Raw genomic sequence first — 15,868 nt, forward strand, 5'->3', positions numbered from 1 at the left:
TACTAAAAGAGATGGAATTAGTATTTGGGTTTCTTTTTTTATTATGCTACTGGACAATGCAAGATAGTTATGTTTCATACCAGTTTGCTTAGTTGTTAATGTGTATATTTATGCGTATATGTAATATTCTTGTTTGAGACCAACCACTACTCTTTCACCTATGGAAGTGCTGGTTAGTCTGAAATTACTGCAAATCTTATTGTCAGGAACAGATTTTTACACAAGTCTGATTTAACAGCGATTTAGTTTTTATTAATACTTTTATGGTAAGTCATGAGAAGAGTTTGTATGATTCTTAGTAGCACTCAATCATCAGACAATTTAACACAATTGTTCAACAGAATTTACTATAATCAAATACAATGGCTTAGTTAGATTCAGGAGTGGGAGAGACTTCTAAACACAGCTGGGTGTTTGATAATCTTTTCCTCCAGTATTGAGCTGCTGCTCATCTCATTTAAGATTGCCTTTGATAGGATCATGAGATTATTCATTTTTGTCAGTAATTTTCCACGATTCAAATCTTTTTCTGTTGTTTTTGGGGGCTATGATTCAGTTTTGTACTACTCCTTCCTCTTTCCCTCATAGCACATAATCATACCTTTGTCAATTAGCTATGTTACAGGAGCTCTGGCTATGGCCAAGGGAGGCCTGATTGTCCCATGTCTGTATGTACGGATAACAGAGGGATGGTACATTGTTATGGTCCAACATTCAGTAAATGAAAGACAAATTATGTTGTGATGGCTCTTCCAAGAATCATAATCAGACATAGAGATTACAAAGGAATGATGCCATGTCAGGCAAGAGCTGCTCCATCACACCTATGTACAATGTCTTGCCTTTGATATGCCAAAATCCTTTTCAAATCTGTTGTGCAAGTTCTTCTGTCAAAATATGTGAAGACTGTGCATTGCCTGTAATTTACAACCCTAGCACTTTGAAAGTCTTCATAGACATTATAACCATATGAAGTAAAAAAAATGGTGTCTTTAGTAAAATACTGCAACAAATACTGACATGATTGTTTACCACAGGCAGAGTGCAAACAATATGAAGGAAGGTGATTTATTTTTTTTTTTTTTTTTTTTTTTTGTACAATACATGACAGGCAAAACGAACTGATAACAGATGAAGTGTTCTTCAGGTGAAAGATAAATTGGGCACAACTTTAACATATTGATCACGAGGCTATAGACGCAAAGATATACAGTGAATAATGTTCTCAAAAACAGTATGCTATTGATTTTCAGTGATGTTCTAAATCAATTTTGAAAAGGCAGTTTGGGGGCTAAATCCAAAACAAAATCCAAAATGAGGTTCTGTAAGATTATTAAGTTTAACACAGTGCTTACCAACACATGAAGGTCTGAAGATTCCCTAGCTACCTTTGTTTTTTTCCAGCTTCCCATTCTTCTTACACTAATTCCATCATTTGTATACACGTGTGTCTTACTCTGAGCAGATGAGACAGGAAGAAGGAGAAGGGAAATCTGTACAGAGCAGGACTCTATTAACACTCAGTATTTTGTAGGTTACTGTGTAGAACCCAAGGGCAAGAACTGGTAAGCAGCAAAAGAGTTCTTTGCCAGTTAACAGAATTAAAATAACTTCTGGTTATGTTATTTTAGAATGAGTGAATCACTGAGGTTGTAAAAGACCTTAATTCTTTTCAATCATTTCTAAAAATAAAGTCTTGCAAAGGAATTTTTATTTGACTTAGCATCCTTCAGTCAAAAAATGTAGTTATTTCTTTTCCTGCTTTCTATCACATGTATTTTAATTTAATGCTCTGTTAATTTGACACTTAATTTCCCACAGAGCTCTACTGGAGAGACGGGCTACCCATGGCTTGGACAGGTGTATGATTTGCTGGGTGAAGAACTGGCTGAATATTGAGGCTAAAGAGTCATAGTGAATAGTGTTCTATCCACTTGGTGACTGGTCACAAGTGGTATTCCCCAGGGCTCTGTCTTAAGGCCTATTTTGTTCAACATTTTTATCGGTGATCTGGTTGAGGAGTTTGAGTGCACCTTCAGTATGTTTTCAGTTGATACTGAGTTAGGCAGAAGTGTTGATCTGCTTGAGGGCAGGCAAACTTTGCAAACCAGATTCAGATCTGGATAGACTTAGTAAATGAGCTGCATCCACTCACATGACACTCAACAGGGGTAAGTGCCAGGTCCTGCATTTGGGTCACAACAACAACAAGACTTGGCAAAGGTGACTGGAAGGTTATCTCACAGAAAGGGTGTGCTGATTAAAAGCCAGCAGCGTGCCCAAGTGATTAAGAAGGCTAATGGGAACCAAGTTACATCAGAAATAATGTGAGCAATCAGAACCAGGAGAGCGACTGTCTCTTTGTAGGCAGTACTTAGATGTGTGTTCAGTTTTGGGCTGCTGACTATAAGATGTATACTGAGTTATTTGAGAATGTGCAGAGAAGCTGGTGAAGGGACCATGAGCAGTCTGAGGAAACAGTTTGTTTAGTCTGGAAAGGAAGAGGCTGAGAGGAGATCTCATTTCTCTGTAAGTACTTGAAGGGATGTTAGAGTGAGGTGGGTGTTGGTCTCTTTTCTCAGATGGGAGGTGATGATATGAGGTTTCAGGTTGCACCAGAGGAGGTTCAGATTGTATGTTAATTTCTTCATGGAGATGATGGTCAAGCTGGGCTTCTCATGGCAGTAGTGAAGTCCCCATAGTGTTTAACAGATACATGAATGTGATTCTAAAGGGCTTGTTTTAATGATAGGATGCAGTAGGTTAAACTGATGGTTGGACTTAACGTTCTTAATGATCTTAATGTTGTTTTCCAAAATATATAGTTCTATGATTCTTGCATTCAGCTTCAAGTCACCGAATTCCTCAGTTTTTAAAAAAATTTATATGGCAATGTTACATCACAGTGTGAAAATACCCATTTCCATACATATATATGATAGCTTTTAATTATATTCCTTTATATCAGTACATGGGTTGAGAAGAACCTCTTATGAAGTGAGATAGATGATAGAAGAATTAGTGATTTTTAACTTGTGGATAACTTATTAACATGTATAATACCTATGACCTTTAAATAGTTTCTCAATACTATCTATGAATGAAATGAAGTAATGGTAGACTTGTAATTTTTGTGCAGTTACAGAGTCTCCTGGAAATCTTGTGATATAAAACTACTTGAAAATGAGAAAAGTTGACAGCCTGTCTAAATGTTCACTTTACTGGATGACACATCAGTGCTTAAATGTCTGACGTTTGATTTAATTAGGATCAAGTGTACCTGGCATGATAAAAAAGCTGCTGTTTTCAAATGCAGAAAGAAATACAGAAGGAACAAAAATGTTAAGATTGTTTTGGTGCTTCTGTTTTCTGTGATTAACGGTGAAATAAATTTTAAAAGGTATCAGTCCTTAGTAATCGATGCATACTTGACTGAGATTGGCAATAATTGTTGATTGCTGAAGATTTTTAAGAAAAAAGAAAAGAAGACATTAAAAGATTTGTTTAAAAAAAAGTACTTGCTAATGAGATTCACTTACGCTAATACACCTCAAAAAATTTGCTTTTTTAACAGAGATGCACTAGTGATCCACTTTTTGAGCTATTGTTATCTGTCAAACATTAAATAATTTATCTGAGTTCATGACAGTACTTTCCTTCCCCTGTGCTCGTGTATACACTTAGTAAAATGCACTAGTATGGGATGTCACTTAGATTGCCAGGGTGATTCCTGTGGAGTACTTAGATGATACTCCTTAGCAGTAATGGCCACTACTTTAGTTCTTGGACTGATGCTTATAAATTCTGGTAGAAAATTCTCCCAATGTAAAAAAACAAAAAACAAAAAACTTCCATTGTCTTTTACTTCATTTACAAATGAAACCATATCAAGGTATGTAAACTATATTATTTTGGACTGGAAATAAAAGAGAAAAAATGATTAATAATAAAGTGATAAATAAAATTTCTGTATTTATAGTATTTTGGTTAGCATATACCATGAATTCTGATGTAGGGATGTTTCATAATTTCAGTGATTTTTCCAAATGGTCACATGTTTGCTACTGTACACATAAAACCACGTTCATAAGGTCCTCCTTTTAATCTTTTCTTGTTTCTCACTCTGCTCATTATTTTTTTAAGTCTTTCTCCTTCCTGCAAATATAGAATACAATTACACTTGAGCACAATAAAAAAAACTAGATAAGTAATTTAATTATTTCAGAAGATCACCTCAGGTCAATACAAATTAGAGTTTTACTGCAATTAATTTCCAGTGAGATTTTAATTTTCTTATTCTGATAACATTAACTGACAGTTTTGATTTCAAAAGGCTAAAAACACCAAACCCACATTAATGGTCTCAGGTTTGAAAAAATAAGAATTTTTCATCTGTATAACTTAGTATCTGTCTCTTTCAGTTTTGCAAATGTTTAGTTGCTGTTGCTGTTTCCTGTAGTGATATTGTCTTTTGGTGTGAAAGGAAGGAGTAGATGCAGCCAGTAATAGAGAAAGTTAACTTCCTGTAAATTCTGTTCACCAATGTTCCTAAGGATTGAAACAGAAAAAAACGGAAAAAAAATTGGATAAACAGAGCAGAAAGATCACTAACATACATCATTTACGGTGTTCCTTGATTTTAAAACTGTTTCAGACCTTTCAAAAAAAATTGAAATGAATGCAAATATAATTAATTAATTTTAAACCACAACCAGCGTAATAAAGTCTGATTTCTTCCTAAAATAAATAAATAAATAAATAGATAGATAGATAGATAAATAAATAAATATTTAATTTTGAGGTGTAATGCAATTTCAAGTGAAGACACCTAAATTTGTGTGTCCGTTCAGATGTCTACATGTGCACTGCATAATGGTCAGTGGAAATGCAGAGCTTGAATGTCTCATCTGAAGAAATATTTGTTTCCTTTTAATTGTTTTAGAAGCTGTTTTTTGGCTCTGGTCTGCAGGTTATTTCTAATCAGATTCTATGTTTGTTCTTATTCCAGCATAAACATTTGGCAGTGATTGTTACAGAAGAACAAACCACAAAAATAACTACCAAGTCTCAGTGGCAACAAACTGCCCATAAGCCATTTTTCTTTTGTGTTTTTGTGTGTATATTTGCTCATGTTTCAAATAAAGCCTCAGTCTAATTTCAATTATTTAGATGCCCTATATAAATTACTCTTGTGTAATGATCATAGCATTTCATTTTTCACTGTGACTCTGTAGTGCCAGAGGTGGGAAAAACAGCAGTGCAAAAACAAGTACAGAATTTTTCTCAGTGACATTTAATACTACATAAAGAAGCTCGGAAGAGACTATGCCCTCTCTATTTGTAGCGATAGAAACTGATCACGAAGCATAATTATGCTCCTACTCTTTTTTTGGACCTGTAATTTTTAGTGCTTTACTGTAACCTAATTGCTTGATATGCTACATACTGCTCCAAAGGCATAGCCACTTCTTTCTCAAAGTGTAGGAAAATGTGCAGCCAACATATATTATCATAAGTAATGATAATATTAGCTTATCAACCAAGAAAGTGGTAGAAAACAGATTTAACAATGTCATATATGCTTTCAATAAATTATATCAGTTTATCTCTGAGTCCTTGTTATTGGTCTGATCGTATCTTACAGATGAGAACAAAATTACACTTTGAAAGGGCATCAGATTTAAAATCAAGCTGGTTATGAATTAGTTCAAGAATAAATTGATTGTTTGAAGTGTGAGCGTGCAGAGAGTATAACTGAGTCATACTAGAAGAAAAAAAATTATTGTTGATATTTTTATATTTTTCAAGCATTCCCCTTGTGGTGAATGAGTGAAGTGAATACAGATGAGAAGAAAGGTGGGTGGAGCAGACTTAACATGTCTTTGATCTTGGGTACAAGAAGTTTAAACTAGACTGAATGAAGACAGTGAAAAGGATAGAGGGACTTGTTTGTAGATGCTCACCAGTTAGTTATTCTGACACTAGGTTTTTGACTTCTTTATTTGCCTTTTCTTACAATTGTGGCCAAGTTTTTGAAAAGGACATGACCGGGTGAAACAGTCTAGAGTGATGGCAATCATAGTGCAGCTCAGGAGTCTGCAGAGATGGGACCTTCCTTCCTACAGTGTTTTACAGCAGCTCAGGATATTGAATACTTGCGGCCAGTAGAAGAAACCTCGCCTCTTCTTCTTCCAGTAATGAATACAGATTTGTGTATGTACTTTTCTGGAGAGCTAGTTGCTTTATGTCATACCATAGTGATGGTTCTACTCGAATATATATTAATCATTTTTACAAAGCAAAATCTATATCCAAACTCAAGAGCCTGAAAATATGAGAGATGTTTGCATAGATTGAGAAAACATAAAAGGAATATGAGTATTAATTTTTTCTCTGCACCCACTGGAATCTGTTTGCTAAAATAGATGTTTGGGTAACAACTAGAACAGAAATTGATTAATATAAGCATACTTTGAAAAAGTTATTGCATGTCCCTGAAAAGGAAAATTCAGGACTACTTAAAACTGCTTTTATTTCAGCCAGATGGGCAAGCATAACATTTACATGCTGGATATGGATATTAAGACTATACAGCAGTGTTATTATGTTACTTACCCTATTGTGCAAAAAGGTATCAAAGTGCATAAGGAAATTTGCTTTGATAACTGAAATATTGCAATTTAAAAAAGGAGTTACTAGATCTTGTGTTGCATTGTGGATGGATGGATGGATGGATGGATGGATGGATGGATGGATGGATGGATGGATGGATGGATGGATGGATGGATTGAAGGAAAGAAAGGAAGAAAGAAAGGAAGAAAGAAAGAAAGGAAGAAAGAAAGGAAGAAAGAAAGGAAGAAAGAAAGGAAGCAAGCGAGAAAGGAAGCAAGCAAGAAAGGAAGCAAGGGAGGGAGGGAGGGAGGGAGGGAGGGAGGGAGGGAGGGAGGGAGGGAGGGAGGGAGGGAGGGAGGGAGGGAGGGAGGAAGGAAGGAAGGAAGGAAGGAAGGAAGGAAGGAAGGAAGGAAGGAAGGAAGGAAGGAAGGAAGGAAGGAAGGAAGGAAGGAAGGAAGGAAGGAAGGAAGGAAGGAAGGAAGGAAGGAAGGAAGGAAGGAAGGAAGGAAGGAAGGAAGGAAGGAAGGAAGGAAGGAAGGAAGGAAGGAAGGAAGGAAGGAAGGAAGGAAGGAAGGAAGGAAGGAAGGAAGGAAGGAAGGAAGGAAGGAAGGAAGGAAGGAAGGAAGGAAGGAAGGAAGGAAGGAAGGAAGGAAGGAAGGAAGGAAGGAAGGAAGGAAGGAAGGAAGGAAGGAAGGAAGGAAGGAAGGAAGGAAGGAAGGAAGGAAGGAAGGAAGGAAGGAAGGAAGGAAGGAAGGAAGGAAGGAAGGAAGGAAGGAAGGAAGGAAGGAAGGAAGGAAGGAAGGAAGGAAGGAAGGAAGGAAGGAAGGAAGGAAGGAAGGAAGGAAGGAAGGAAGGAAGGAAGGAAGGAAGGAAGGAAGGAAGGAAGGAAGGAAGGAAGGAAGGAAGGAAGGAAGGAAGGAAGGAAGGAAGGAAGGAAGGAAGGAAGGAAGGAAGGAAGGAAGGAAGGAAGGAAGGAAGGAAGGAAGGAAGGAAGGAAGGAAGGAAGGAAGGAAGGAAGGAAGGAAGGAAGGAAGGAAGGAAGGAAGGAAGGAAGGAAGGAAGGAAGAAGAAAGAAAGAAAGAAAGAAAGAAAGAAAGAAAGAAAGAAAGAAAGAAAGAAAGAAAGAAAGAAAGAAAGAAAGAAAGAAAGAAAGAAAGAAAGAAAGAAAAGCTTGTGTTTGTTTGGCTCAAGCCATATTTTATACTAAGGAAGCTGGGATAATTGTGATGCATTTCAGTGGGCAAATTCTCATAGAAAGAAAAGAACAAAATTCATACCAATGATAGATAATGAATAAATACTACTGCCTTGTTTGGAATGCTCTTGTAAAAATACTGTGCTTTTGATTAGAGATGTGTAGTATCTACATCATTAACCTTTTATTTCATGATTCCTTAAAGCTTCTATAGCATCAACCTGTAACGATCCTGGAACACCACAGAATGGTACCAGATACGGAGACAGCAGAGAGCCTGGGGATACTACTACCTTTCAATGTGACCCTGGTTATCAGCTTCAAGGACAAGCTAAAATTACATGTGTGCAACTGAATAACCGATTCTTCTGGCAACCTGATCCTCCTACATGCATAGGTAATGAGATGATGTTATTCTCCACTTCAGAATAATACAGATTATATTTCTTATTCAACTAGTGGATGATGTGTACATAATAATATGAAAGTGTTTACTAAACAAGTGTTTACTTGCATAATTGGTAAATTAAAAATCTTTAAATAAAAATCAAAAGACTTGGTGTGTAAAGGTCTGGGTGATTCATGCACTTTCTCTGATGTGCAAATTCTATTTCTCCCTATCTGGTCAAAATAAAAAAGAGGAAAGGGAAGGGGGAGGAGGAAAAGGAAAAGGAAAAGGAAAAGAGAAAAAGGTATATTTGGGGGAAAAAGTGTGAACAAATCTTTATTTTTCCTTATATTTGACGTGATCTTGAAGGGGAAAGCAGACAAAAATAGTCTTTACTGCAGACATGAAAATATTAGAAACTTTAGGAGTTCTCTTAAAGGTGTTATATATCAGTTTTAAAATTACTGTAAAGTCTTTATTTTAGTATGCTACTGATTACTTCTATTTAATAAGTGTATTTGTCTCTGAATAATCTCTGTGAGACTTCTGTTCCTGATTTAGTGTTTTCTGCTCCATTCATATCTTAAAGTTTTGATCATGGTTTTCTCAGGCTGAATTATCAGAACATCTTAAAACATGTAAATCATTGCCTGTAATGTCTGCTTATGAATAAAGAAAAAACAAATAGGAAAAACCAGACCAAAAATAATGAATAAAATATTAAAACTACAGAAACATTGATTAAATTCACCAAAAATTAAAATAAAAGTTTATTCTATTTTCCTAAAATAGAAGGAGTATTCTTATGAACATTGGCCTTTGGATTAGGAGTGATCTTTCAGAGTAAATATTTTGCTTATGATTTACAGTTGTTCCGGAGCTTTTGAATGAACCTAAAGTGAAACATTTGGTCTATGAATTATTCCAACCGTAAATGGGCATTCAGTCATAGAATCATTGAGTAAATCAGATCAGTACAGATGCCCAATCCTTAGTACCGACAGCTTGATTCTACAGATGTGTTCAGTCTGCATGACTTGGTAATATATGTGCAACCATGCTAACTACTGTGCTTTTGAGGTAGGCTTCTGTGAAATCATTACCTTTGAAAGCTGGACTTCTTATGTGCTTAAAAGTGAAGCTTAATTTATCGCAAGAAAATTAATATATTTGAGTTTTTAAATATATATTGGAGATAATTTTACTGACTGAATCAGCACTGCTTTGTATTATATCTTTGACCAAAAGGGGCTGCATTGTGAATGACACTGTTAAACTATTGAAGTACTTCCTGTACATAAGAACTTCAGTTTGACAAAGATGGGATCATGTAACAGCAAGAATATACAGCACTTCCTATTCAACTTAGTATTTTTATTCCTTTATGAAGAGCTTTTCTTGTGCTTACTTTGAATATTAAAATAGCTCATTTTATTTCTGGAAAATACAAAAAGGTTTTCTAGGTGGAAGTGGGAAAGCTATGTTCAAATATTTTTTGTTATTAAATGTAGAAGTCAATTCACTTCTATTTAACAGCTAACATACACTTGTGAATTTAAAATGTGACCATATTCCTATTTTTTTTTTTACATTGTGGCAGCTGCATGTGGAGGTAACCTGACAGGCCCAGCAGGAGTTATTTTATCACCTAACTATCCACAGCCATATCCTCCTGGGAAAGAATGTGATTGGAGAATAAAAGTAAACCCTGACTTTGTCATTGCGTTGATATTCAAAAGGTACTGTTTCTGAATTAATGCCTCTGTTTAACAGAATTTCAAATCTCATGTCTCAAAACGGCATCACTTATCAGTTCTCAAAGCTTCTAACCATATCCTATGGCTCTAATGTTGGAGCATACATAGTATGTGCTATAGCTTTGTTTCAAATTAACATAAAATAGCATAGGTATATGTCACTTTTAATATCAAATACATACCTGAGCATCAAAAATTGCTGTAACCTTTGGAAAAAAAGCTTTGAAGAACTTCCCATATTGAATCAGGTCTATGTGATCATCTTGGCAAGTGAAAATTTTTTTTTCCTTTCATTTTGTATCCTAAATTTGACTTTTAAGCTGAGAATAATATTGCTTTCTGCTTCAATAGGTGTAGTCCAATTATTATTATTTTAGAAAAAGAAGTACAAGTTCTGAGGGTTTTGATGTGCAAAATTTGCACCCTCTTTTAGAAAAAGAAAAAAAGAACAGTTTTTTCTGTTGATTGACTGCAACATGCTTTCTAACAATATATTGATATACAGTAAATAAAAGAGTCAAAGCACGAGGAATCTGATATCTAATCAATTATTAAAAAAAAAAATCTGTTCTTTGAGTATTTTTTCAAGCAGTATTCAAGAATGAGAATAGTGATGAAAATAGTAACCCATAAATTATGCTCTTGAAAATGTCTCATTATAGGTATGATAAGTAGCATGTCTTTGGGGTGCCTAAATAATCATGTAAAATGTCCCATCTGAAGTAAGATGAAAGGAACTTAGAGTTATTCAGTATTCAGATTTTTTTGTAAATTCTGTTTTAGGGAATATGATATATGAGAAGAGTAATGGAATTTGCAGTTTATGCTATAATTCCAGTACATGTTATAAATAATTGCATTCCAGTAGTCACACTTGACTGCCCTTGTCTTTCCTAACTTCGATATTCTGCACAAGAAGTTCTTAAATTTTCAATACATAATAAATCTTCCTTACAAATCTGAAAGAAAAAGTTATGCTATAGCTTCCCTGTCTTTTGATGCTACATGATGCTGCAGAATATCTTGGATACTAGCCTGTGTTCTGGTGACTGGTTGTTATATAGGTCATATTAAGCTTTGGATTATGGCATTTGTAAATATTTTCAGAAAGATGGACAAAAAGAAAGAAAGAAAAAAGAAGGAAAATTGGAATATGACTTAACTTATTATCACTGTTATCTGTGTATGCATATATCTAGTTACCAGACTTAAACTGAATGCTTTAACTACTTTTCATTTTTAACAAATAAGATATTTACAGTATAAATGGATGAGAACAGTAATACAGATTCCTATCTAATGAAAAGGTGTTTGAGTACACACTGGTAACCTGGTATTAGAGAATTGAGATAGAAATATATTTAATGTTGGAACTCACTACACTATCACAACATACCTCTAGTTTTATATAAAATGTCAGTGAAGAAATAACTCTGCAATCCTTTCAATAACTTATTTGAATTTTCTTTGACATCTGCAAAATCCACTTTCTTAACGTACAAGTTTTTCTTCATTTTATCTATTTTTTTTTTTTAATTCTAAGGCAGTATGCCACAGCTGAGTCCTGAATTATTTGTAAAGAAATGGCTTTTCCTTGTTCCTGATCTCTAAACTTCTCTTTCTTTTCATTCTTCTTACTCCCAACTAAGATATCCCTGTCTTATCAAAAGTTTCAAAATATTCTTTTGTGGCTTCTCCTAGCTGTTGAAAGTAGAACATAAAATATTCTTTATTATGTGAAATCAATTGCATTTGACATTACTTAGGAAAAGGATAACATGGGATAAGGGCCTGGAAGGAAGAGGGGCCCAAGAAAGCAGTGCATCCTGAGAAAAAGGAAGTCTGGCAAGAATGCCAGCAGGCCTCCGTGGATCAACAGGGAGCTCCTGGACTTAATTAAGTGCAAAAAGGAAGTCTATAGAGAGCAGAATGGGAATGGGTTACCTGGGAGGATTACAAAGAAGTTTGAGCAGCCAGGTCTCAGGTTAGGAAAGCTAAAACACAGATATAATTAAATCTAGCCAAAGACATAAGGGGAGCAAGAAGAAATTCTACAGGCATATCAGTGATAAAAGGCCTAGGAAGAGAGCTGGTCACAAGGGCTATGGAGAAACTTCTTTGCCTCAGTGGCAGGGGCTCTAGCCACAGCATCCAAGCTGCAGAAAGCAAAGGTAAGAACTGGAAGAAGAAAGATCTGCCTGCTGTAGATGAAGATCAGGTTCGAGACCATCTAATAAGGGTCCACAGGTCCATGGGACTAACCAAAATCCATCCGTCAGTTCTGAGGGAACTGGTGGATGAAGTTACCAAGCTGCTATTCCTCATATTTGAAAGATTATGGCAGTCTGGTAAGGTTCTCACTGATTGAAAAAGGGGAAACATAACCCCTACATTTCCCTAGAAGGGAAAAAAAGATGATCCAGGAAATTACAAGCCAGTCAGTCTCACCTCTGTGCCTGGCAAGATAATTGAGCTGATGCTCCTGAAGGACCTACTAAGGCACATGGAAAATAAAGATGATGTGACTGGTAACAACCAACCTGGCTTCACCAGTGGCAAGTCATGCCTGACAAAGTTAGTGTCCTTTTATGATGGAGGAATGGAACTGACATCATCTACCTGGACTTGTGGAAAGCATTTGATACTGTCTTGCATGACATCCTGGTCACCAAACTGGAGAAAAATAGATTTGATGGATGGACCTCTCACTGGATAAGGAACTAGCTGGATGGTCGCATTCAGAGAGCTGCAGTCAACAGCTCAACATCCAAATGTACACCAGTAATGAGTGGCATTACTCAGGGGTTGGCGTAGGGATTGATGTTATTTAACATCTTTGTAGATGACATGGACAGTAGGATGGAGTGCACCTTCAGCAGGTTTGCAGATGACACCAAGCTGAGTGGTGCAGTCAATACCCTAGAGGAAAGGGGTACCATCCATGGGGAACTGGGCAGCCTTGAGAGATGGGACCATGCCAACTTCAAGTTCAGTGTTCAAGTTCAGTGAGGCCAAGTGCAAGGTCCTGCACTTGGGTCAGGCAATTCCAGTACAGGGTAGGAAGAAAATGGCTTGAGAGCAGCTATGAGGAGAGGGATTTGGGAGTGTCAGTTGATGAATGACTCAACCTGAGCTTGCAGCCCGGAAGGCCAGCCGTATCCTGGACTGCATCAAGAGAAGCGTCACCAGCGGGTCACAGGAGGTGATTCTACCCCTCTACTCAGCTCTTGTGAGATCCCAGCTGGAGTACTGTGTCCAGTTCCGGAGCCACCAACACAAGAAGGACATGGAGCTGTTGGAGCAGGTCCAGAGGAGCTTCTAGTTTTTCAAGAATGTTAATTATTCACTATAATTTCTCTGATTAATTCACTACAATTCTCTTATTAAATTTGGATATGAACAAAGTTCCAGGACAGAGATCTGTCATAGATCAGAGATCTTTCATAGGAAAGCATCTTGTTTCTAAGGTGGTGAATTGATGTTTCTGATGAGTGGAATTAATATATTCTAATTTAGTCCAGTAAAAACTTGACGTAAATTGCTTAAATTAATAAGCATGTTATCTGGATCATTCCTGTGATCAGTAGTAAGATGCAGCCTTTTGCAGCAAATGTTTCATCCTATCTTGAGAAAAGTATTTAACATAGGGCGGAGTGTATGTTTCTTATTTATTGGCTGTGAATGGAGCCTGGATAGTAGATCTTTGGCCTTATAGTAGATCTTCTGGAAAGCTCAGTTTGTTCATATCAGTGGTAAGGAGAACTCCATCTAAAGACAATACATTTTCACTGTGAATCATGCTTAAAAGATTTTTATTTCTGGAAAAGAAAATGTGTTAGGCAGAAGATTGGCAGCCACAGTTACAGTCTTGTTTAATTCATGAAAAATAATCTAAGACTTAATTCTCTTATTCTTTTCAGTTTCAATATGGAGCCCAGTTATGATTTTCTACATATTTATGAAGGGGAAGATTCCAACAGTCCTCTAATTGGCAGTTTTCAAGGCTCACAGGCTCCTGAAAGAATAGAGAGCAGCGGTAACAGTCTGTTTCTGGCTTTTCGCAGTGATGCTTCTGTTGGAATGTCAGGATTTGCTATTGATTATAAAGGTATTGTTCTTATCCTAATCTGTGGTAACATATGAAAGGAAAGAAATGTTAATTAGATTTACTGAGACTCAAATCTGTTTAATTCTAGACATATTCATATTGAACTGATACCTTTTACATAAACACAGGTTATAAAAAGTTTTCTGTGAATGTGTTGAGAAACACAGAAGCTCTTTTTCATGAAATCTTTCACATTACTATATGCATTTTCAGCTTCCAGGAAAAAAAAATAAAAATAGGAGATGCACATAAAAAGTAGCATTTGCAAAGGAATTGTCTCACCCAATTGCAAGACATGACTGTTGGTGTTTCTTTGCTGATTCATACCAATACATTTTCCTTTCCACATTGCTTCAGAATCTGCATATGTGTCTGTTGACAAACTGTTGCAGGAGACCATTTGCATTTTTGTTTTCAGGGAAGAATAGGGAGAGTGCTAATTGCTTTTTGACAGAGAATAGGTTATATTTTCTTTTAATTAAATACACGCACACATAAACACACAGGTGAAAAGCTGGTTTGTTTCTGGTCCAGATGCTGTCTTTGACTTAATTGTCATCTCTGCATGGATTCAGTCAAGCTGTTTCTCATGAGCAAAGGTGCTGCCTCAGCTTCTTATTCTTGACAATTAAAATAAAATATATAATGTGCACGTCAAAAATGTAAGAACAAAAAAAACCAAAACAACACTAAAGACAGTAGAAATGACAATGAAGCAGAGAGAAGTTAAAAAGAAATGTTACATTATTTTTATACTTATTCTGCATCTTTTATCCATCGCTACACATTATTCTGTGTATTGGAAAGCCTTTTCTTCCCAAAGCAGTTATCACACTGCCATAGATGATTAAATTCTTGTCTATTTATTCCTTTCTAAACTTGAAAAAAAAATATATTTTTACAAATGGAATACTTCCATATTTTAGCTCGCTGTGTATTTTCTATTCTCAATGTAGTCTGACTTATGTGCCTTTATGCAGTCAAAATGGAAGAAAAAGAAAATATGTTATCAAAACAACATATTTTGAAAAGTTATCATAATAAATAAGCAATTTGTGCCTTATAATTCTACACTATAATTATGTTAACTAATATTTTCTTAAAAAATATATATCTATTTCCATTTCTGCTTATTGACTTATATGCCAATCCAGATTAGCTTTTTGAAAATTTCCCTTGAGTATTTTATTTAAAATATATTGCTATATTATCATTTAAAAAAGGAAGGAGGAATGGTATAAATTCTGACTATGAATTGCACCCTTGAACTTTTCAATAAAAAGACTTTGCATCCCATTTGTATTAGGTGCATCCTTGCCTCCTAGAGTTCAGTTATTTAGCAAAATATTATTTTCAGAAGTTATCTGACGTATTTTTCATAGGTTTTAAATGGACTGTGTTGTATTTAAGTCATTGTTAACAAAATGTATGACAACAGTATAATAATACTGATATTGTTTTTGTTTATTTACTTATAACATTCTAACCCTTAACCCTTCCATTTTTTAAGATCATCTCAAGCATACACTTTAAACAAAATCACTTCTAATACACATTTTTCTCCTTTCTTTTTTCTTTGTTTTTTAATATGCCTTATGAATGAAATAACCTTGTTAACATCAATGTCAACACTCACTTTGATTTAAAGATTTCTTAAATATTAGCTAATTCCAGAAAGTAACTTCTGTGCTTGCTTCATTACCTGCAAAGCTCCAGCTACTAGGTGTTCTTAAGTATGATAAATAAAGTAAGAACGCACTTTAAAATTTTTAGTTATTCCATAGTATGACAGCTTTCTAACCATCTTT

General features: G+C 35.5%; 1 protein-coding gene across 1 annotated transcript in view; it reads left to right on the top strand.

Moving 5' to 3' along the window:
• CSMD1 (CUB and Sushi multiple domains 1) overlaps positions 1-15,868 on the top strand; it is a gene marked incomplete at both ends in the record, with an annotated part of 996,476 nt that overhangs the window by 836,701 nt on the left and 143,907 nt on the right. Inside the window, 3 exons of the mRNA XM_079550635.1 lie at positions 8,013-8,204; positions 9,796-9,934; positions 13,873-14,060. Of these exons, the coding sequence (XP_079406761.1) occupies positions 8,013-8,204; positions 9,796-9,934; positions 13,873-14,060 (519 nt within the window). The remainder of the gene's footprint in view (positions 1-8,012; positions 8,205-9,795; positions 9,935-13,872; positions 14,061-15,868) is intronic.

Source organism: Tetrao urogallus, assembly GCF_951394365.1.
Source record: "Tetrao urogallus genome assembly, chromosome: 2".
Lineage (NCBI taxonomy): Eukaryota > Metazoa > Chordata > Aves > Galliformes > Phasianidae > Tetrao > Tetrao urogallus.